The 22339-nt window shown below is 44.5% G+C and overlaps 1 protein-coding gene across 1 annotated transcript in view; it reads left to right on the top strand.

The window, feature by feature from the left end:
- Positions 1 to 6488: 6488 nt before the first annotated feature.
- actr5 (actin related protein 5) overlaps positions 6489 to 22339 on the top strand; it is a gene marked incomplete at its 5' end in the record, with an annotated part of 75458 nt that continues 59607 nt past the window's right edge. The window contains 4 exons of the mRNA XM_084445300.1: positions 6489 to 6872; positions 7111 to 7349; positions 11615 to 11784; positions 15524 to 15756. Of these exons, the coding sequence (XP_084301426.1) occupies positions 6489 to 6872; positions 7111 to 7349; positions 11615 to 11784; positions 15524 to 15756 (1026 nt within the window). The remainder of the gene's footprint in view (positions 6873 to 7110; positions 7350 to 11614; positions 11785 to 15523; positions 15757 to 22339) is intronic.

Raw genomic sequence — 22339 nt, 5'->3', positions numbered from 1 at the left:
ATCATCTGCGTAGCTATGGTAGCTAATGTTGTGCCTCCTGATGACACTGCCAAGGGGCAGCATGTACAGGCTGAAGAGTAGAGGTCCTAGGATCGATCCTTGGGGCACCCCACAGGTCATAGGGATCTTCCTAAGCTATGTTCACCGAGGGTGTTATAGAATTTACATCCAAACACCTTAAACCTTTGTTCTCTCTCTCCTTTTTTGTAATTCACCTCCCCAACCGTTCACATAGCTGTGCTAACCTACAGAATGGCCTCCAGGAGGCCATACACCTAGAAATCTGTCTACACCAGAATAACCATCCTTTGTCCTTTTGTCTCCAAGAAATTGCCGCCTTTTCTCATGTCACATGTCTGTATTCTCGGTCACGCCTGCCATATCATATGACGTACAATGGATTAGCCAATCACATCCTGGAAGCACCGTACCTGTGTTTTGCTTGAATATAAGGCAGAGCAAGACATAGGGACTTCACTTCTAGGATGAACCACTCTTGTTGCGTTGTCCTGAAGTCCTTGCGCTCGTATGTTTCCTCAATAAACCAGACTTAACCTTTTGAGCGAATCTTGGTAAATCCTTTTTTGACTAGATCAGTTAAATTCCATTACAAGGGCAATGAAGAAATCACGACCGGTTAGATAGGTCCTAAGCCAATTAAGGACTGGACCAGAGAGGCCAACCCACTTCTCCAGTCTTTCGATGAGGATTGCATGATCTATAGTATCAAAGGCTGCACTCAGGTCCAGGAGGACGAGAACAGAGAGCTCTTTGGAGTCAGCATTAATTCTGAGGTCATTTACAACTTTGACTAATGCCGTCTCTGTGCTATGATGAAAGCCGGACTGGAAAAGGTCAAGGGTACAACTTGTAGCTAGGAAATCATTAATCTGTTTGAAAACAATCTTTTCCAGAATTTTAATCAAAAAGGGAAGGTTGGAGATTGGTCTAAAATTGCTAAGAACTGAAGTGTCTAAGTTGTTTTTCTTCAGCACGGGTCTCACCAAAGCAGTTTTATGTATTGGTGGGAAGACATTAACAATGGATAAAATGTCATAGGATACAGAGTCAAAAATAGTTTAAAAAAAATCGGTGGGGATGGGATCCAGCAGGCATGTGGAGCATTTGAGTTTGGATACTACTTGTCTCAACATTTCTGTGTCCATCAGTGTAAACAAGCTCATATGTCCATTACATGGAGGGAGAGGATCTGTGAACGGGATGCATGGCCTTTCCTGGGTGATATTCCTCCTAATATTCATAATCTTATCTCTGAAGTAAGTTGCAAATTCCTCACATTTGGAGGTAGAGAGCAGGTTATCAGGTGTTTTTATGGCAGGGTTTATTAGGCTATCAATTGTTGAGAAGAGCACTCTTGAATTATTTCGGTTGATAGATATCAATTTTGAGAAGTGGTCTTTCCTTGCATTTCTTATTGCTTTATTAAAGGCAGAGAGATGTTCTTTGAGAATATCATGGTGGACCTATAGCTTGCTTTTTCGCCATATACTGTTGTGGAATTTACATCCAAACACCTTAAACCTTTGTCCTCTCACTCCTTTTGTAATTCATCACCTCCCCCAAATATTCACATAGCTGTGCTAACATACAAAATGGCTTCCAGGAGGCCATCTGTCTACAACAGAATAACCATCCTTTGTCATCCTTTGTCCCCAATTGCCGCCTTTTTCTCATGTCACATGTCTGTACTCTTGGCCACGCCTGCCATTTCATATGACGTACAATGGAGTAGCCAATCACATCCTGGAAGCACCGTACCTTTGTTTTGATTGCATATAAGGCACAGTAAAACCCATAATCGGGTCTTCGCTGAATAAACCACTCTGTTGCGTTGTTCAGGAAGTCCTTGCGCTCGTATGTTTTTCACAATAAACCAGACTTAACCTTTTGAGCGAATCTTGGTAAATCCTTTTTACTAGATCAGTAATTTCCATTACAATACGCTCAGATCTTCTGCAGGTTCTCTTTAGTTGATTTGTTTCCTCATTTCGCCATCGAGAGGTGGTTGCTAAGTCTTCAATAGTTCCTAACGACCCCACTTCTGGAGTTTATAAATTGTTTGTGGTCATTATTTCTCTAAAATTATCGGCTACTGCGGAGGTAAGATAAAGTTTCTTGATAAAGCGTCCAGTACTACTTTTGACTTTAGGAACCAATGCAGTGAAGAAGATACAGAAATGGTCGGAGAGAGCGAGGTCACTAATAGAGGAGACAGTGATAGTCAGGCCCTTAGTAATCACTAGATCAAGGGTGTGGCCGCGGTTGTGGGTTGGCTCAGTGATATGTTGGGTAAAATCCATGGAGTTTAGGAGGTTGATAAAGTCCCTGGCTTTCGAGTCCGCCTCAGTGTCCACGTGTATGTTGAAATCTCCAATGATGATAATCTTATCATAATTTGTATGGATGATGGACAGGAGTTCATTTTAAGACAATAGCGTGGTATTCAAAAGAGGTTAAATCATCAAAGGAGATGGTCCTGCAGCTGAGGGCATCTGTAGCTATGGTGGCTGTTCCTCCACCTTTTTTCGCACTTCTGATAGATTGAAAAAAGCTGTAGTTAGGAGGAGAGGCTTTGATGAGGGCTGCTGGTCACATTTATATTTAGCCAGGTTTCAGTTAGGAACATACAGTCTAATTTACGTTCACATATAAGATCATTAATGAGAAAAGTTTTGCTTGGTAGGGACCTGACATTCAGGATCGCCATTGAAATAGCTTCCGGAGAAAAGGGCTGGCTCACCTGACTAGTAGGCCTGGATGGTATATTCACTGGTACGGATATCAGGTTTTTCATATTAGATCCACCTAACTGTTTCCTTATGGTAGTAGGGGTGCGGTGGGAGATAATTCGCTGAATGGCATATTCAGGTGGGCAAAATTTGTTTATAGAAATATAAACGTCGCTATGCCAGGTCTCAGTGAGGGGCAGGGAATCCAGGTCTATGGTGATGGAGTGCTGGTGAGATGGAGCTGGTGTAGCCTGACCCGTGGGTACAGGAGGTTTATGTTTGGCAGTAGAGTGGTTGAGACGGGTCAGGCTTACCCCACATCAGACTGGATGTGGATCTGGATCTGGATGATCTCAGCGTCAGGTATTCATACTGAGCAGACAGGCACCTGACCTGCTAGGATGAAGGCCGTCCCTGGCGAAGAGGTCCGAGCGGTTCAAGAAGGTGGTGAAATTATCTACAGTATGAAGGGAAGCTTCAACTCGCAGCAGTAGCCTTTCAACCAGATGTGGAGCTGACGGATCCTACTATATTTGGCATCACCATACCGGGGAGAGGAGAATGGGCCAGAGATGATGCAGGTCTTTCTTGACGCCTGAGCAGTAGAGATCAGGGCTTTGAAATCCTCCTTCAGCCGCTCAGACTGCTGGAGCTTGATGTCATTTGTTCCGACATGGATGATGATGGATGAGGCCAGGGGATAATCCGCGAGGAGTGATGGGACAACAGTCCTGATGTCCGAGACCTTAGCTCCTGGGAAGCAGCAGGTCCGGGCTTTCGGGACCACTACATGGCGCACCATGGATGATCCGATGACGAGCACAGATGGGGGGGCGGGATCAGTGACGGGCCCACTGGGCTTAGGGGGCCTCCTTGGCTGCCTCACACCTGAAGGCCAAGTGGCAGAGGGTGGGGGCCGGGGGTCCCCTCGGTGGACTGGACTGTGCTCAGGCCGGGGAGCAGGCTGATTAGCCTGGCTGTTATGCCGCTCACCAACCAGAAATGCGTGGATGGGCTGCGGAGGACTGGTAAGGTACTGAGTAGGGCAGGGTGTGAAATGAACCCCAACAGCAGGGAGCCAGACCGAGGAGTTGATGCTGCTAGTATCCTTGGACCTCCTGGATACAGGCTCGGCCAGCGGAGCAAAGCTATTCCTCAGCTGGAGGGTGTCATCGTCGGAGGGTTGGGAGACGACCCTGGAGGTTTCCTTCCTCGTTTCCTCCTAACAGTGGTCCAAGGAGTGGATTGTTTGGATTGGAGTTGGGTCTGGCTCCGAGTGCGGGCCAGGACTCCTCACCCAGGAGGAAACCAAAATCCACATCCCCACCCCCGGGCGCCGCCGACGGTGGAGCAGTGGGAGGCAGGACGCCGACGTCTGGGTCGGGTACCAGTGAGTCCAGGAAATGTTCGGCTTGGTGTATAGAGTGTAGAGTAGAGATCCTACCTTCCAACTCTGAGATTATTTGGCTGCGCTGGAGGCAACCCGAGCTGTTTGGGGCGAAAGGGTGTGGAGCCATCGCAAGACTGGTCCACACAGGTGAGAAAACGCTTCAAACTGCAGGAACAGCCCTGTTTGCTTGTAGATGTAATAATCCCAGAGCCGAAGAGGGAGAAAGCCCGGTGCCTGTAGGCTAGCTGTAGCTATCTCTAGCTAGCTCAGGACACGCATATAGAGCTTCCCCTTATGGTAAAAGGGCATCCGATCATTAAAATAATTGCAGAATTAAAATAAGAGGATAAGAACCACCAATCTATTTGCCAAAAGCAAGGCTCAGCTGCTGGCTTGAGCAAAACAATGCTCAGCAAGCTGTAAGACAAACAAAAACCAGAAGACAACCAACCCAATCTACTTGCTAAAAGCAAGGCTCAGCTGCTGGCTTGTAAATCCCGCTGAGCAAACTGTAAACAAACGAAAACCAGAAGACAACAAACTTAGTCTACTTGCTAAAAGAAAGGCTCAGCTGCTGGCTTGTAAATCCCGCTCAGCAAACTGTAAAACAAACGAAAACCAAAGACAACAGACCTCGAGATCCAGACGTCGGACTCTCAGACTCTCAGGTACCACCAATGTTTATGTACGACTTTGATCACGGAGGTATGGTATGCCAATGTATGTCAAATGCACTTTTTCAAGTTGCCTAGGACTTCCATCATTATACACAAATCAACTTGAACTTGAACACGGTTCCTGATGTCACTGGAGAGAGAGAGAGTGCTCACCTGGCTTGCTGTCTTATCTGCAGCCACTGGATGGCAGGAGCGGGGGGCTGCGACAGCTGGCTGTGGATGGGCCTGTGTTGGGGGCCTGCTGGAGTGTGACCAGGGGCTTGGTGGTGGTCCCCGGGTGGAGGGCTGGATGGAGGGCCCCCCTGAGGCAGCCGCATATTTGTAACCATTACATTCACGTTGTCTATCCATGTAAATAAACCAGAACAGTGTGTCCGTTTATTGCTCTACATCAAACATACCATGCCTGGTCTCACAGCCACATCTACTACTCTGTCCATGCATGACACAGATCAGCACTATGCACAGAAAACAGTAGTATTGAGGAATAAAATAAAGTGGGAAACCAAGTTCTCCTATGCCAGTGTATCTCCACAGCTGACTAGCGCGGGGCACTGACGTTGCCTCTAACGCATACGTGCCTAACAAAATAAGTCCCCAAGGTGTATTCACAATCTGACCGTTACATTACAATTTTCTTAAATACACTAAATAAAATGAACGTAATCATAATAGGCTACTCGCCAGCTAGTAGCCCACTAACCTTGGCTGTCAGGCTAGTAACGTCAACTGCGTGCTACACTGGCTGCACGCTCTGGGAGTTAGTCAGACTAGTTCCCGATAGTAAAACTGTCCAATACAACTTCCAATGAAGAAGAAAACATCTCGCTAGCATCCGACCAGCTAACTACAGCTGCTGCCAATTAGCGAGCTAATGTAACGTGATTGAAACAGTTTGTACTCAAACGATATCTATTTTAAACTCAATTAAACTAATTCATTTACACAAATATTTTAATAACTGCTTAGCTAGCTACATGACCTGCAACAATGACGCAACGAAACATCGCTAGCTAACGCTAGCTAAATGCTTAGAGCCACTTGGCATAAAGTTTGATAGACAACACTGAATAAAACCTTAAAACAACTAACCTTGTCTTTGTCGCAGTATCAGAGGCTTCTCGGCAACAAGTGGACTTATAAAGAATAAATAAAGAATATCTTATCTTCTTCTTCACTGGAATTAATGGCGGCTCGCAAACATAAAATATCTTCTCTTATCTGACTGCACACTGTCATTCACGAAAAAACTACAAGAAGACGACTGTCCGGTTTCCTGTCAACTGTGGCGGTCACGTGATTTCCTGTCTATTGTGGAGGAGCCTCTTGCGCATGCTCACAAAAATACAGAACGGATTTCCTGTCAACTGCAGATGTCACGTGATTTCCTGTCAACTGTGGAGGCGCCTCTTGCGGAGGTCGGCCATTTTGTCTGCAGCCAGATGCATCTCTTAAATTTCGCTTTGGTGCGTTTGGTGAGCTTGGCCCCGTTATTGCTGCTTGCAGCTATATTTATTATTATTATTATAGATAATAGATAGTGTCACCATTATTGTATTGTATGACTTCCCTCATTAAACCAAAACGCACCTGATACCTCCTTCAATGCTTCAATGTGCCCTTCGAAGCAAGTTTCCCATCGGACGTGTTTTGCAGTAGCACACATTCAAAATGACATCCAAAACAGAACCAGTGTGTCAAATATTTTCTTTTCAGGACTACAAGTCATCTCCCGACCCAATTTATGAGATTGCTGCTGAATGTTTACACACAACGCCTGTCCCCATCGTTATAGATAACGGATCTTTCCAAACGCGGGTCGGTTGGGCGTGCGAAGGAGAGGAATTTGGGGCACCGCGGCTGCTGTTCAAGTCTGTGGCGGCGAGAAGCCGAGGGGCTGCGCGGAGCGAAACGCAGATTGGCAACGATATCTCTAACCTCGAGCCTCTAAGATGGCTACTGAAGAGCCAGTTCGACCGAAACGTTGTTGTCAACTTCGAGATACAGGAGCTGATGTTCGATTATGTATTCACACACCTTGGGATTGGCACGGAGGTGAGTAACCAAACCAAAGTCGTATGGTTGGACTGCAGTGATGCATTGGAGTTTGTGGACTGGGGTGGTGAACTGTTGTGACTGTGCCCGCTGTTTCTTTCTGCAACCATAATGTTGTATTGACCTAACTGTTGTAGACCTACAGTAGCAATATTTCTGTGGATTTAGCCAGTTGATTTTTAATTGAATGTATAGTGGTGATTCTTTGCTCTATCCTGTGGTTTTTTGCTGTGTCTAGGGCGGTGTGGAGCACCCCATTGTGCTGACGGAGGCGCCGTGCAACCCGCTGCCCTGCCGCCAGATGATGTCGGAGCTGCTGTTCGAGTGTTATCGAGTTCCGAGTGTTTCTTATGGCGTGGACAGCTTGTACAGTTTCTACTATAACAACGTTGAGCACAGCCTCACTCCGCCACACACTGGCATCATACTTTCTTCAGGATATCACTGCTCCCATGTCCTGCCGGTTATCAATGGCAGGTGAGACCCGTGAGACCACACACGTCATCGTGTCCATGGAGAGGCCATTTAGTACAGAAGACCTATTGAACCGCGCCATCTTTGAAAAAAAAAAAACGCGTCACTGATATCTTTGACATGCGCAGTCAAAGGTATCCGTGACGCGTTCTTGTAGTCCACGAACAGATTGCTCTCCCCTCTCTGAGTTAGCGATAAAAAGCTGCTTGCTGATTAATCTACTTTTGTCAAATATATCCGTTGGAAAACTTTTTTTTTATCCAGGCATCTTAGTTTTAACAGTATAATTGTGACTGAACATGTTTTGTTTGCTAATAGGTGGTCGTCATTCGTTTCGAGCTCGGCGGGTTAGCCGTGAACTTCATGCCGCAACGAGAGATCCCGTCTCTGGGTGGACAGCTGTTCAACTCGCCTGGGACCAGATCCCCTGGAGCTATTTCGCCTGGCTGCACATCGCGTTGTTGTGAACAGAATGAATACCACCTACTAGCAAACAAAACATGTTCAGTCACAATTATACTGTTAAAACTAAGATGCCTGGATAAAAAAAAAAGTTTTCCAACGGCTATATTTGACAAAAGTAGATTAATAATCAAGCCGCTTTTCATCGCTAACTCAGAGCGGGGGCAATCTGTTTGTGGACTACAAGAACGCGTCATTGATACCTTTGACTGCGCATGTCAGGGTATCAGTGACGTTCTTTTCAAAGATGGCGCGGTTCAATAGGGCTTCACTCTTTCGAGCAGTCAGTGAATGGAGTGACCCTTTCCAGTTCTATTAATACATCCATGGTCACAACACATTAAAGCAATCAGGCCCCCAGGATTCTAAATCTAAAGTGAAGCCCTATTGAACTCATGGACTACAAGAACACGTCATTAATATCTTTGACTGCGCATGTCAAAGGTATCAGTGACGTGTTTTTTTCAAAGATGGCGCGGTTCAATAGGGCTTCACTTTTCAGAGCAGTCAGTGAATGAAGTGACCCTATCCAGTTCTATTAATACATCCATGAAAGCAATACATAAGCTGTGTTCGGAATCGCTCCCTATTCACTGCACTATATAGGGCGTCAGCCATTTTGTTTGTAGTGTCCGAATTCTCCACGGAATTTTCGTTCCCTATATAGTCCACTATTTACTACCCACAAGTCACCTTGATTTCCAGGGTACAGTGCATGTACCCTACATTTTCTACATACCACAATGCAATGCAGTTGAGTTGTCTCGCGAAGAGGGCTGTGAACGGAGGATGGCGGCGGCAACTTTCGTGTATAAACTGAAGGAACTCTAGCTTGCGGAGCTAAATCGTAAACATGTAATGTTTGTAAACATGTTACTTGATCATGCGCTTCATAGCTAGCTAGGTAGCGCGGCTATAGCCAACGTTACATCTTGCAATTAACAGACAGGACCAAAGTAGAAAAACCACACATGCACATGATTAGAATTTAAATTTCAACACTTTATTTGGGATTTAACATTCAAAATGAACACACAAAAGCAAATCCGATACTACCTGAGTGAGTACATCTCAACCTGCAGCGTGAATGCTACCTGTTAGACTCGTTTGTTTACACGATACTGGGCGCATCCGCTTGCATCACACGAATGACCGACGCATTTTTGTGACGTTCGGTGTAGTGTCCGAATACTCCTTAAACCATTCCCTAGTTCACTACATAGTGAACCCTATATAGGGAATAGGGAGTGAGGGAACGAGGGAGCGATTCCGAACACATGGATAGTGTTTTTTCGGAACTGCGCCCTCACAGGCTCTGCGAGTAAGTGCACTGTCGTACTGTCATAAAGTTATCAGATTGTCTTTTTCTCTTTCTGGCTTCTTCCGTGAGGTTTCGCTTCGGTTTTCTCACCTCCGCCATGATATCATTGAGCTAAAAAACGCATGATATCCATAGATGCCGGAATAGTTAGCTACTACTGTGTTGTTTAAGCACAACGCTGCGCATGCGCACTTCGACTGAATGCTGCGTCCCGGGGGCGCGAGTTTTAAAAGGTAATAAATGTCAATGTATTATCTTTCTGAGTAGACTGTTTGGACGATTCAGCTTACTTTTAGTAAATCTAATTGGAGAATTAGCACCAGACATGTTTGTAAAGGTCCAAATATCGCGATGTATTGCTTTAAAAAGGCACAACACATAAAAAAAGTTAGAACACATTAAACAAAGTTGCAGTGCATTATAAAAAGGCACAATACTTTAAAAAAGGCCCAACACATTAAAAAAACACAACACAAATCAGCCACAACACAGCGGAAGTGAACAACAGCACAACAGAAGTGAGTGACCATTTTTTGTTTGTTTTTCTGAGCAACTAAGAATCCGATGTTTGCCAGTGGACTACTAGGACTAGAGGAATGATCTATCTTGCCTGTTTCGAAGTAAGAGAAACATAATTTGTAACATAAGTCTAGTCATCTATGTGTGGAACTCATGTTCATGTCCGGCATAAGATTGGACACCTGTATTTTTGATTGTGTTGTTTTGATATTTTACACTTTGCTCGGTTGTAATATCCACTCATAATCTGCAATGCAGATGCACTTCAGATAATAGATGGTTACTTGTCAGAGTATTTCTGATACAATGGAAATGTGTAAAAGGTTGAGAATTTTCTTATAGCCAAGGTGAAGTATAATGCCAACATAGTCAGTAGCCAGCTGTGTGTTGATGGCGGAATGCTTCTATACAAGGTTTACAGCACATGGGAGTGGTTTATTATATTAAATATTTAATTTAAAAACTGGTGTTCCATATGTTGCACACTTGGACAATAATGGCTCCCAGGTGTGGTGCCATGCATGTGCTTCAGTTTATCCTTGGGAATTACCCTTCACCTTGGCTATACTAAAATCATCAACTTTTCACACATTTCCATTGCATCTTTTGTACATTGCGCAGCTCACCTGAAATCACAGACAACTGTGCATCAGCGAACTGGCTGGAGGAACGCTAGCTGTCGAGTCAACGCGTCACTGCCTTGCCCAAGACCCCTGAGCTGGCCCACTAGAGCCTGTCAGTGTTACTCAAAGTAGCCATCTATTATCTGAAGTACATCTGCATTACAGATTATATGAGTGGACATCCTATTACAAGATATTACAAAAGATATCAAAGTATCAAATAACAAAGCAACACTATCAATCAGAAATAAAGGTGTCCAATCTTTTGCCGAACATTAACATGAGTCCCACACATACATGTTAGACTAATGTTATGAATTCTGTTTCACTTCCTTCTGAAACGGGCAAGATAGATCATTCCTCTTCCATGCAGACAATAGTAGCCCACTGGCAAACATCAGATCCTTAGTTTCTCACAAAAACAATCAAAAAATTGTTGTTGCTACTTCCATTGTATTGTTGCTAACCTCCGTTGTATTGTGCCTTTTTTTTTTTTATGTGTTGCGACTGTTTTTTAATGTGTTTTGCCTTTTTAATGTGTTGCGACTTTTTAATGTGTTGTCCCTTTGTCCGTGCCTCTGTCGGGTTATTGACCTGCAGTTCTATGTTGCTAGAGGCAGTGTTTTTTTGTGCATGGCTGTAAGCCAGCGCACCTAGAATAGCGTTTGTCCTGTTATCACTCCCTCCCTTCCTCTGGTCAATGTTGACCTGCATTTCTCTGTTGGCACCACAAGAGGCAGTAGTCCCAGCACATCAAAATAAAGAAGGACACTAAAATCAACCTGCCGATCACCACTGCACAAGTAGAGTAGTGGTGAAAGCATAGGACTCCCACCCGGGAGATAGGGGTTCAAGGCCCCAGTAGGGATGACTTTATGGGACTATACCCCAAACCTCCACATATTCATCCTTTCACTCCAATCTTCTTATCCCTTACCTTTGTCCAGAAACATAAGTTGAACCAATTACAGCAAAATAGCTAACGTTACAGGAATCATCAGTTCAACTGCTTTAGCCACTGACCGCTACCATTAATGTTATGGAAGCTGCTGCTAGTTGTTGTGAACTCATGAGCTAACTGGCTATCCCGCTCTTATTGTGCAGGATTAGCATTGGAAGCATTGGAACTGATGTGTCTAGATGATGTATCAGTCAATCCTGTTCCCTGTATGTTGTCATCTCGCCATAATGTTCTCCTCACTCTATAACATGTTCCTCTACCTGTAGCCTTCCCCTCCCCTAACCCTCCCCTTTCAACATCCTCATTTCCCTGTAACTCTCTTCCCACAGTCACGTTGGCCTCCCCCTATAACGTTGTTCCTGGTTCTTCCTTGGTTCTCCAGGCTAGATGCAGGGAACTCGAAGCGTGTGAATGTGGGCGGGTTCCCCGCCGCCTCCTACCTGCAGCGGCTGCTCCAGCTCAAGTACCCAGGTCACCTAGCAGCCATTACCCTCAGCCGGATGGAGGAGCTACTGCACGAACACAGCTACACCGCCACAGACTACCATCAGGGTAACACACGCACACAAACACATGCGCACACTCTGCTTTGTTTCAGTACACTCAAACCATCACTCCTCCGCCCCAGTGAGACAACCACATCACACTCTCCTCTGCCTCATCATGTCTTCCCTGCCTGTCCCACTTCAGGGAAATTGAAAATAAGACCCTTGAGGAAATAGTGCAGCATCTCAAACCATCGACATGCTCATTAGACCCTGCACCCAGCTTTTTAAAAGATTATTTTTTTTAAATAATATTTATTTTATTTATTTACCTTCAGAGGTGCTGCTAATTATTAATTGCTCACTTCGGACTGGCCTCTCTGAAATCCTTAAAGACAGCAGTCATTAAGCCTCTTTTAAAAAAGAGAGGTCTAGATCCACTCAATTTAACCAATTGTCATCCTATTTTCAACCTTCCTTTCATTAGTAAGATTCTTGAGAGGCTGTTTTTAATCAACTTAACTACTTTCTAAACCACACCTGCCTTCAGTCACTTTTCAGTCTAGTTTTAGATCCATAGTACTGAGACAGCACTTATTACATTTCTGAATGATATCCACATGAACATTGACTCAGGTACGATTTCTGTTCTTGTTCTTCTCAATCTCAGTGCAGCATTTGATCACCATTTGATTACCAAATACTTATTGATAGACTGCTCCACTGGATTAGGCTCTCAGGCGCAGCATTACACTGGTTCAAATCTTACGTACAAGACAGATTTTGTAACAATTAACACCAATCAGAATGGATTCCTCTGACCTCTGGGGTTCCCCAAGGCTCTGTTCTTGGCCCTCTGTTGTTTAACTTATATATGCTCCCCCTCAGACAAATCCTTCATAGGAACCATGTGTCATACCACAGACACACCAATTTATTTGTCACTCACTCCTAGGATTGCAAATTGTCGGCACATCCCTGAATCGATCATTGGTAATGTTAACGATCAATCAATCGATTAACTGTAATAAACGTTTCCAAATAACAAAAGCCTTTTTTTTTTCTTAATCAACGCTTTCTTACGGACGGACTGGGTTATTTTTCTCTGCCTGCTGCACAGCTCACAGCTCCTCCTCGCAAACACCTAGCCCATGGTGGGTTTGCTGCAGGTGAGACGAGGAGGAGAGAAAACTTATCAGAGTGAACGTTCTTCAAGTGAAAGAGCGTTGCTGTTGTCATTGTGTTGTACACGGCATCATAGTATTTGCAAGTAGCTTCTTGTCTTTTATTTTCAAAGTGGTCCCACACATAGACATCTTAAAGTCTCTCAACACCATTTAAGATGTAATGCATCATCCCCGACATGGGCGGCAGCAGTGAGTAGGCTAAACAAAGCGGAGAGCGCCGATTCGCCGGTAGAAGAAGACAGTCGATGCGCTGTGGATATAAAACATTTAAGTGTACAAATTAGCCTTTTATTTGAAAGGTGGGGGACTACAATCTGTAGCGACTTAGGAGAAAAGGCTTTCATCTTTCCAACGATGTGTTTACTTTGGTGAGTAACTAAACGGTTTTGTCTGTAGACTCGGACGACCGAGCCGATGAAGCGCTTTCATAGGCAAATTGCATTGAGTGTAACAGGGCGTTATCCGTAGGATATCGCCCTGGACCAGGTCTATCCCACACAATGCTTTGCCCGCTTCATTTTTCAAAATATGCCGCTGTTGATTTCTCTGCATTTCTCTCAAGATGGCTGCTTCGCTACCACGTTGTTTGATAGTAGATCGAGTAAATTTCACGTGCTCAAATAAATCCTTATCGATCAATGAATCGATTTTCGATTAATTGTTTGCATCCCTACTCACTCCTGACAACTATCAACTGTTAACACTGCTTAAATCAGGTACAGTAATCAGTTGGATGCGTAAAAACATCCTCCAGCTAAATAAGAACAAAACTGAAATTATTGTCTTCGGAAGAAAAGAACCAAGACAATAATTAGCCTCTCATTTTGACGCTCTTGGTTTACAAACCACCACACAAGCCAGAAACCTCGGTGTAATCATCGACTTTGAATTTGGAATCATGTTAAGACAATATCTAAGTCTGCCTATTATCACCTCAAGAACACAGCTAGAGTTAGAAGTTGAATGTCGTTCCAAGACCTAGAAACCCTCTTCCATGCCTTTGTTTCTAGTAGAGTAGATTACTGTAATGCTTTTTTCACTGGTCTCTCCAAAAAGTCCACAAAATGTCTCTAACTCACCCAGAATGCTGCTGCCAGAGTCCTCACTAGGTCCAGAAGAAGCACACATAAAGAATCACTCCCATCCTCAAATCGCTGCACTGGCTTTCATCCATCCATCCATCCATCTTCATCCGCTTATCTGGGGTCGGGTCGCGGAGGCAGCAGCTCCAGCAGGGGGCCCCAGACATCCCTTTCCCTGGCAGCATCAATCAGCTCTGCCTGGGGAATCTTTAGCCGCTCACAGGCCAGTGCGGAGATGTAGTCCCGCCACCTAGTCCTGGGTCTACCCCGCGGCCTCCTCCCTGCTGGACAAGCCTGGAACACCTCCCTAGGGAGACGCCCAGGAGGCATCCTCACTAGATGCCAGAACCACCTCGACTGGCTCCTTTCGACGCAAAGGAGCAGCGGCTCTACTACGAATCTCCCGGATGACTGAACTTCTCTCAGGGAGACCAGAGCCACCCTCCGGAGAGAACTCATTTCGGCCGCTTGTATCCGTGATCTCGTTCTTTCGGTCATGACTCATCCTTCATGACCATAGGTGAGGGTGGGGATGAATATAGACCGGTAGATCGAGAGCTTTGCCTTTTGGCTCAGCTCTCTTTTCGTCACAACAGTGCGGTAAAGGGACTGCAGAACCTCACCAGCTGCTCCGATTCTCCGGCCAAACTTCCTCTCCATGGTTCCCTCACTCGTGAACAAGACCCCCAGATATTTGAACTCCTTTACTTGGGGTAAGGACTCATTTCCTACTCGGAGCGGACAGGCCACCGGTTTCCTGCTGAGAACCATGGCCTCAGATTTAGAAGTGCTGATTCTCATCCCAGCCGCTTCACACTCAGTTGCGAACCTATCCAGAGAGTGCTGGAGGTCGCAGGAAGATGATGCCATCAGGACCACATCATCTGCAAATAGCAGCAACGCGATCCCCAGCTCACCGAACTGCAAACCCACCTCCCCATGGCTACGCCTCAATATCCTGTCCATGAAAATCACAAACAGGATTGGTGACAAAGCGCAGCCCTGGCGGAGGCCAACCCCAACCGGAAAGGAAGACGACTTACTGCCGTTTGGCTTCCAGTCAAACATAATATTTTAAAGTGATGCTTACTGTCTACAAAGCACTTAACTGCTTAGGACCAAGTTATATCTTGGATGTGCTTAAACCGCACAATCCTAACAGATCTCTCAGATCCTGGGGTGTGGGTCAGTTTATCAGCCTGAAATCAAACAAAAAATGGTGAGGCAGCATTAAGTTTTTATGCCTCACAGAGCTGCAACCTACTTCTTCATGGACTCAGGAACACTCCCACTGTTGTGTGTTTTAAATCCAGGCTGAAAACATTTTATTGATTTTTGTTGTTTTATTGTATTGCAGTTGTATTTATTTTATCCCTGTTATTTTATTGTATTCATCGATTGCGTTGTTTTATTATCACTGTAAAGCATTTTGAATTACATTCTTACTATTACATTGACTTGTATGGAACTGTACTATACAAATCAAGTTGACTCTGATGTGTGACCCCCCCCCCCCCCCCCCCCCCCCCCCCCCCAGAGCTGGAGAAGTGGCGCAGCCCGGAGTTCTATGAGCGCGAGGTGCACCGCATGCAGCTGCCCTTGTCTGCCAAGCTGCTAGGGGGCAGCGTGAGTGCAGAGGAGCGGCATGAGAGGAGGGCCCAGCAGCTCCGGCGGCTGCAGGAGGTCAATGCCCGGCGCCGGGAGGAGAAGCTGCAGCAGGACCAGGAACGCCTGGACCAGGAACGCCTGGACAAACTGCTGGCCGTGCAGGTGAGCCCCTCCTCTACAGGCATCCTGGGACGCTTTCCACTGCACTGACCCAGAGCAGCTAACTGACCCAGAGCAGCTCTCAACTGACCCAAAGCAGCTAACTGACCCAGAGCAGCTAACTGACCCAGAGCAGCTCTCAACTGACCCAGAGCAGCTCTCAACTGACCCAGAGCAGCCCAACTGACCCAGAGCAGCTCTCAACTGACCCAGAGCAGCTAACTGACCCAGAGCAGCTAACTGACCCAGAGCAGCTCTCAACTCGCTGCTGTTTATTCACTTGGTCCGGCTCAGCGCAGGGGAGCAACAAATTCAAACAGAATCAGGGGACTCAGGAACCAAGAGAAAATTATCCGTTGGATAACCAAAAGGTTTTAATATAAAAAACAATCAAATAACAGAACAAACAAATGAAACAATAACAATCAACTCAAATTAATCATAAGGTCCACAGACCAAGACACATCCCCATCAAAGGGAAGCCTAGCCCAAAACTAGCCGCCACTCACTAGCTTTGGCTACTAAGACTCTGAACCACCAAACATCAGGGCTGTGCTACCCAGGTACGATGTCCCTCAGCTCCCAAGGCTCTTAAGGTACACCTTAGCGAAGAAGCTGTTTTTCCTATGAGTGTTTCCCAGACTATCCCTTAGTGGGCGTCTGAAGATGCATCTTAAGTTACATCGTTAGGTGGAGCTGTCCCTGGAAATGAATTAATCGATGATGCACTCATTTGTAAAGTCAAATAAATTATGTATTAACAAGCGTTATCAGCATAATTTTACCCCAATGTAATATCATTCTTTCTACATAAGAAAATGTTGTTGTTGTTCACAGATTGGATTTATATTATGGATAGTCCCTATATTTTATTTGGCGTGCGTGTGCATGTGTGTGTGCTGTAAGGGTAAAAATTGGTTCTGTACGACGTTACAATGAGAAGACAAGGTGTTGGAGTTACAGAGAGGTTTGGAGGATGTGTGTGTGTGTTTGTAAAGGGGGGCTAAGTGCCTTGGCAGGGGTGTTACCATATTGTAGACTTTGTGGGGGACAATGCTTATAAGTTGAGTTGTCCGTGTGCATAGCACGCAAATTCTTTTTTGTTGCTGTTTGCTAAATGTGCCCTGCCGGAAGGTTTCCTGCTTCTTTTGGTGGGCTCTATTGATGATTGAAGTTAAAGCTAGTTGTATTAACTGCTTACATGTAGGCTTACTGTAGGTTAAAACTATTGTATCCAGCTGTTTTCAGTCTCTCTGTCCAATTTCTCACCTGATCATTGGTGTCCCCAGACTCCCCACAGGACACTGTCTTTCTCTTGCCATGCTGTCTCTCCCTATCTCTGCGTGTTGCCTAAATTATGACGATATAATTTTACCAAAAGAACAATGACCGACTGATGATGATCATAACTGGAATATTCTAGGCTATTTTATTACAAGCTAGTTGTAAGTTGACATGTGGGTGTGTAGTTTCAGTCCGACCACTCAATAATCCGACTACCCATAAATCCGATGACCCAATATTCCGACCATAGGTCCCCATCATTTTAGACCCATTGGTCCGACTACCCGTTCGTCCGACTAAAGTTATCCCGGTATTCAGTCTGTCAGTAACTCTGACCGCCCGCAAGTCCGACTCCTCCTTCGGACTGCTGGAATTAATTCAGATAGTATGAAACATGACTGACATGAAAGAAGGTTATACAACTTGCTACCGAGACAATTTTTCCTCATTGGGGTTGTTTACCTCGAGTCTGATCCTTCTACTGTTATGCAGCCTATTATTATTATTATTTTACATGTTTATGAAGTTGGATTGGATTGGATATGCATATTCTGACACTGCGTTGTAGTTTAGGCTACTCGTTATTGGAAAGGCGCATTTTCATAGCATTTCATGGAAACCGCATAAGGAGACAGACTCGCTCGCTCGAGGCATGAAACAATGACATATTCACATGAGACAATTTATGTTCAGAAGACACATCAGTCAGCCATCAGACAATTCCAGCAAATTTTATAATGCTGGGCTGCGTTTCCCAGATTCGCTGAATTTGGCGCTCTACGACGCTTCTCAAGGTATACCTTAGCGAAGGAACAGTTTTTCCTACGAGTGTTTCCCAGACCATCCCTTAGTGGGCGCCTGAAGATGCATCGTAAGGTACGTCGTAAGGTACATCGTTGTCCCTTGTTGATGACGTTTCAACCGTTCTCATAATCATTTTGATTTTACCCCAATCTAATATTAACAAAAAGGAAGCTATGCCTACTAAAGCTCATCTGCTAATCTATTAAAGAGTCGAGGCGAGAACTCGTGATAGTTCAAATTCATACGTTATAGTCTACAAAATATAAAATAAAGAGCAACTGTCCTTTTTAAAAGTATAATTTTGCTCTGATCGTGCGAAAACTATAACGCGATGAACGGAGCGCATCGCCAAGGGACAGCTTACGATGGGTTCAGACCACCCTTCAGAAAGTATCCCTTGGCTATGGTATACCTTGGCTAAGAAGGCTCTGGGAAACAGCGCTTCGGCTCCAGGGAGGGCTTACGATGTATCTTCGGAAGGTACATCGTAAAGCCGATTTACGATGTACCTTGGCTGGAGCTGTTTCCCAGAGCCTTCGTAGCCAAGGTATACCTTGGCCTAAGAAGGCTCTGGGAAACGCATCGCCACCTTCTTACGATGAACGTAGCGCTACGATGCCTCTGGAAAACGCACCCCTGGTTTATAAATAGGCCTAGTATATAGGGTAAAGAGTTGATGCTTTATGTGTAGGCTACTCTAGACACACTGGAATAACTTAAACAACATGACAGTCTTGATCACTGTTGCACACAAAACTAGCCCTAAATAGCCCCCAAACTAGTCCAGCCCCAACCACAACGAGGTAGACTAAACTACAACAAAGACAAGAAAGAGAAGCCGATATTGTGATGGCAGATATTTTGCCAGAGAAATCCGAAGGAGGAGACTTGCGGGCGGTCGGAGTTACTGACAGTCGGAATACCTGGATAACTTTAGTCGGACGAACGGGTAGTCGGACCAATGGGTCTAAAATGAGGGGGATCTATGGTCAGAATATTGGGTCGTCGGATTTATGGGTAGTCGGATTATTGGGTCGTCGGACTGATGTATGCACCCCGTTGAGATGTATCAAGTCAGTATAGGCTACAATCACACAAATGGTTGAAATATCGCAGTGTGCTAATGAATGATTCCTTCTGCTCGCACAAATCAATTTTTAGTCACAAATGCAACTAGAAAGGAATAGTCTCCATCTCTTGAATAAATTGTACCAATTCTAGTCTAGACCATTGAAATCATTGTGCACAGTCCCATAGACTTCCAATCAAAAAGCCAGTTAATTTCCCTTTACAATGTCGCATTTGTAAGCTCATGCATTGTGGGATATAAGATTGATACGATATAATACAGTGGCAACAATATGATCGACCAAATAAAAAAGGTTTATTTAGCTACCCAGAGAGCAAGAATCTGAGCCAGATCTGAGCGATATGGGCCAGATCTAGTAGCTACAGATCATCAGGCCCAGATCATCTTATTGCTGTCTGGGTAGGTTATCTCACTTACTGTATGAAAAAAGCCTCGTATGTCCTGCTGCTCGCCCCGTTTTTTAGGTAATGTCATCATGACATGTCATCTCCATTGTCAACTACACTGTCAAGTGCACAGAAGGACATGAGATAAAGTTATGGTGCATTCTTTTATCATTGGGAACTGTGTGAACACAAGTGTTGTGTGATGCCAGGAAGAAAATCCCAGTTCCCAATGATAAACGCACCATTAGATTAGAAAGTTGGGAGATCTGCTGATTCTGAGCTAACTTGACTGCAGCTACTTTAGTGAACATTAATAGACTAGCAAGTGTTTAAAATCAGACAACCGAGTTCTGGTTAGCCAGATCACAACAATGTGTGCTCCAGATTTGCTAGCTAGCAAATTGAGCAGCTCTAACGTTACCTATGCTATGATTTTAAGTCTTTTTAAAGTTTTTTGAGAGAAAAGTAGCCTTTATTAAAGAACATGGTAGTTATATGGCTACCGTATGTTCTCTCATACGAAGCTCTGTGTCAGCGTGCACTGTAGAGTGGAGCGTGCCGCGCGCTGGATCTGTGTCTGTGTGAGCAGGTTGGAACAAACCAACTGTAGACTACAGGGGGGGGGTCTCATCTCACACACTTGTCTTCCAACAGAAATAATTTGAAAATAAATAGGAAATATGAAATAGATCCATGGACAAGGTTTAAAAAACGAGAGCATTAAAAAAAAAATTTGACTACTGTATATTATTGAGGGGAACAGGTTGGCATATTTCAATATTCCAGGGGACATGTCCCCTCCAATGAATACATGGTTATGCCCATGTGCCTTGGTAAGATGGTTATCTTTACAATCAGCGTGTAGGGCTGCACGATTATGACAAAAGAATAGGGGTGTAACGGTACATGTATTCGCACCGTACCGTGCGGTACGGGGCTTTCGGTACGGTACAGACATGTGCCGAGCGAACCGAACGGTACAGTCATGTGCCGAGCGACCCGACAGATCATTCGAGCAGATCCCTTTCAGTAGACTGACACAAAATATTTGTCACAGTTGTGACAATGGGCTGTTTCTTAATCGACTCTTGTGAAATAGCGCCACACTTTGAACCTTTCACACTCTCTGCCATCGCTTCTGTCACTGTGAAAACTATTCTCCTCGCATCGCAGGCGTGTGTGTGCGCTCCCCCCCCCCCTCCCCCCCTCAGTTCGGCTTGCTCACACAGCGAAATAGGCTATACATGGGGACCTTTGTAATCCATCTCCCATCTAATTGTACCGCAAGTTACTTAGGCCTACCATATTTTGCCGAGCAAATAAGTCATTTGATATAGGCTACAGTCCCGTGCGACCTGTCTGTGATTTGGAAACGAGTAGCCTACCAGCAGGGTCATCATATCAGCGCACAACTCACATTTGTCAGTGGGCTTGCGTTGATATTCAATTGTCCTCATTACCGTCCTCCTGAGTTAAAACTATTAATTCTGTTCGTTTGCCTTAGCCTAATGCACCGTAATGAAACACAGGTAGGCTAAGGGAATAATTTATATATCACGGAGGTCCCAATGTAGGCTATAGTCCTTGCAATGAGAGAAATGAAACTCCGAAGCTGGACACAGCGCGCACTCGTTTGTACACGCACGTTTGCACACATAGTCTATATCTCTGTGGGAAAAAAGGCAGATTTATTTTTTAGTAAAGATTTTAATTTATTTAGTTAAAATTTTTATTGCATTTAATTTGTTTTAAATAAGTGATTCAAAAACATATTTCTAAGTAGGCTATTCGTTTTTATTTAATGTTCTACTGCTGGGGACATCGTCACTGCCAGCAGGTCTTCCCTGTCTGCTGACAGTGTTGACATTTTTCTGGCCAAAAATATGAAGGTTGAGTGAAGCGGGGTAAATGGGGTTTGAATGAGGGGGGAACACTTAAAAGAAAAAAAAACAGCAAAGTTACTTGACAGCATTGTAGGCTATTCCACTGGTCAACATTGTTTTTTTGTTTTGTTATGTTGTTGTCATTGTTTTGTTTTGTTTTTGGGGGGGGGGGGGGGGGCAGTGATGCAGTAGTGCAGGCGCGCCGCTCCTGAACCGAACCGAGACGTCCGTACCGAACCGTGATGTTTTCGGACAGTTACACCCCAATAATTACGATTATTTGCTTCAAAATGGTAATTGTGATTAATAATTGCGATTAATATTTAATATATAATATTAATATATAATAACCAAAATGCTCCCAAATCACGGACGTTGATCGCTTTCTTGCTACCAGGGCTTAAAAACGAAATTATTTTTCAATCGGTTCGCTCCGAGCAGAACCAGCATATTTAACGTTTCCGTTCTTGTGTTCCGCCACCAACATAGCGTTCCTGAACCGGTTAAGAACGAAAAATAACGTCCCGTTCACCGTTCCGGGGGTGTTAGCCTATTAAGACTCTATAGGCCTAGAGTATTTCTTGTAAGGTAGGCTATAACCTAATCAACAAGTCTAGGGTTGTGGTGGCCTTATTGCCAACAATATTAGCCTTGGTGATGTGTGCTGTAGTGTAGCCTTGTTGATTATTTTACAAGAAATACGCAACATTAGTCCTATTCCCGTATGCCCTTAATCCACACCGTAAACTATGCACAGGTCTATCTTAAGTCATCATCATAGCTCATCATCCTTTTAAAAATATTTTCTTGTACTGTTGCTGCAAGCTATTTTATTCTGCGCCTGTAGGCCTATTGTTTGTTTTTATTTCGTTTTATGTTTTATGTTATTTATCAATAATTAGTCACCTCATTCATTCATCTGCGCAATCCCTATTGTTTATGCTGCGTTCCTTTTGTATGGGAGCTCCGGATTTGGCGCCTATACGCCTAATACGTATAGCCTATCGTCTGGCATCCGCGGTCTTTAATATTATAGTAATTTAACTTATGCTATTCAATGATCAGGGTTGCACGGCACATTGTCACTAAAGTGTGCTCATATTAATTAATGTAGCCTAATCATTTGGTTTGTGAAAGTC

This window comes from Borostomias antarcticus, assembly GCF_949987555.1.
Source record: "Borostomias antarcticus genome assembly, chromosome: 11".
Classification (NCBI taxonomy): domain Eukaryota; kingdom Metazoa; phylum Chordata; class Actinopteri; order Stomiiformes; family Stomiidae; genus Borostomias; species Borostomias antarcticus.
This window is presented reverse-complemented; position numbering and strand designations above follow the sequence as displayed.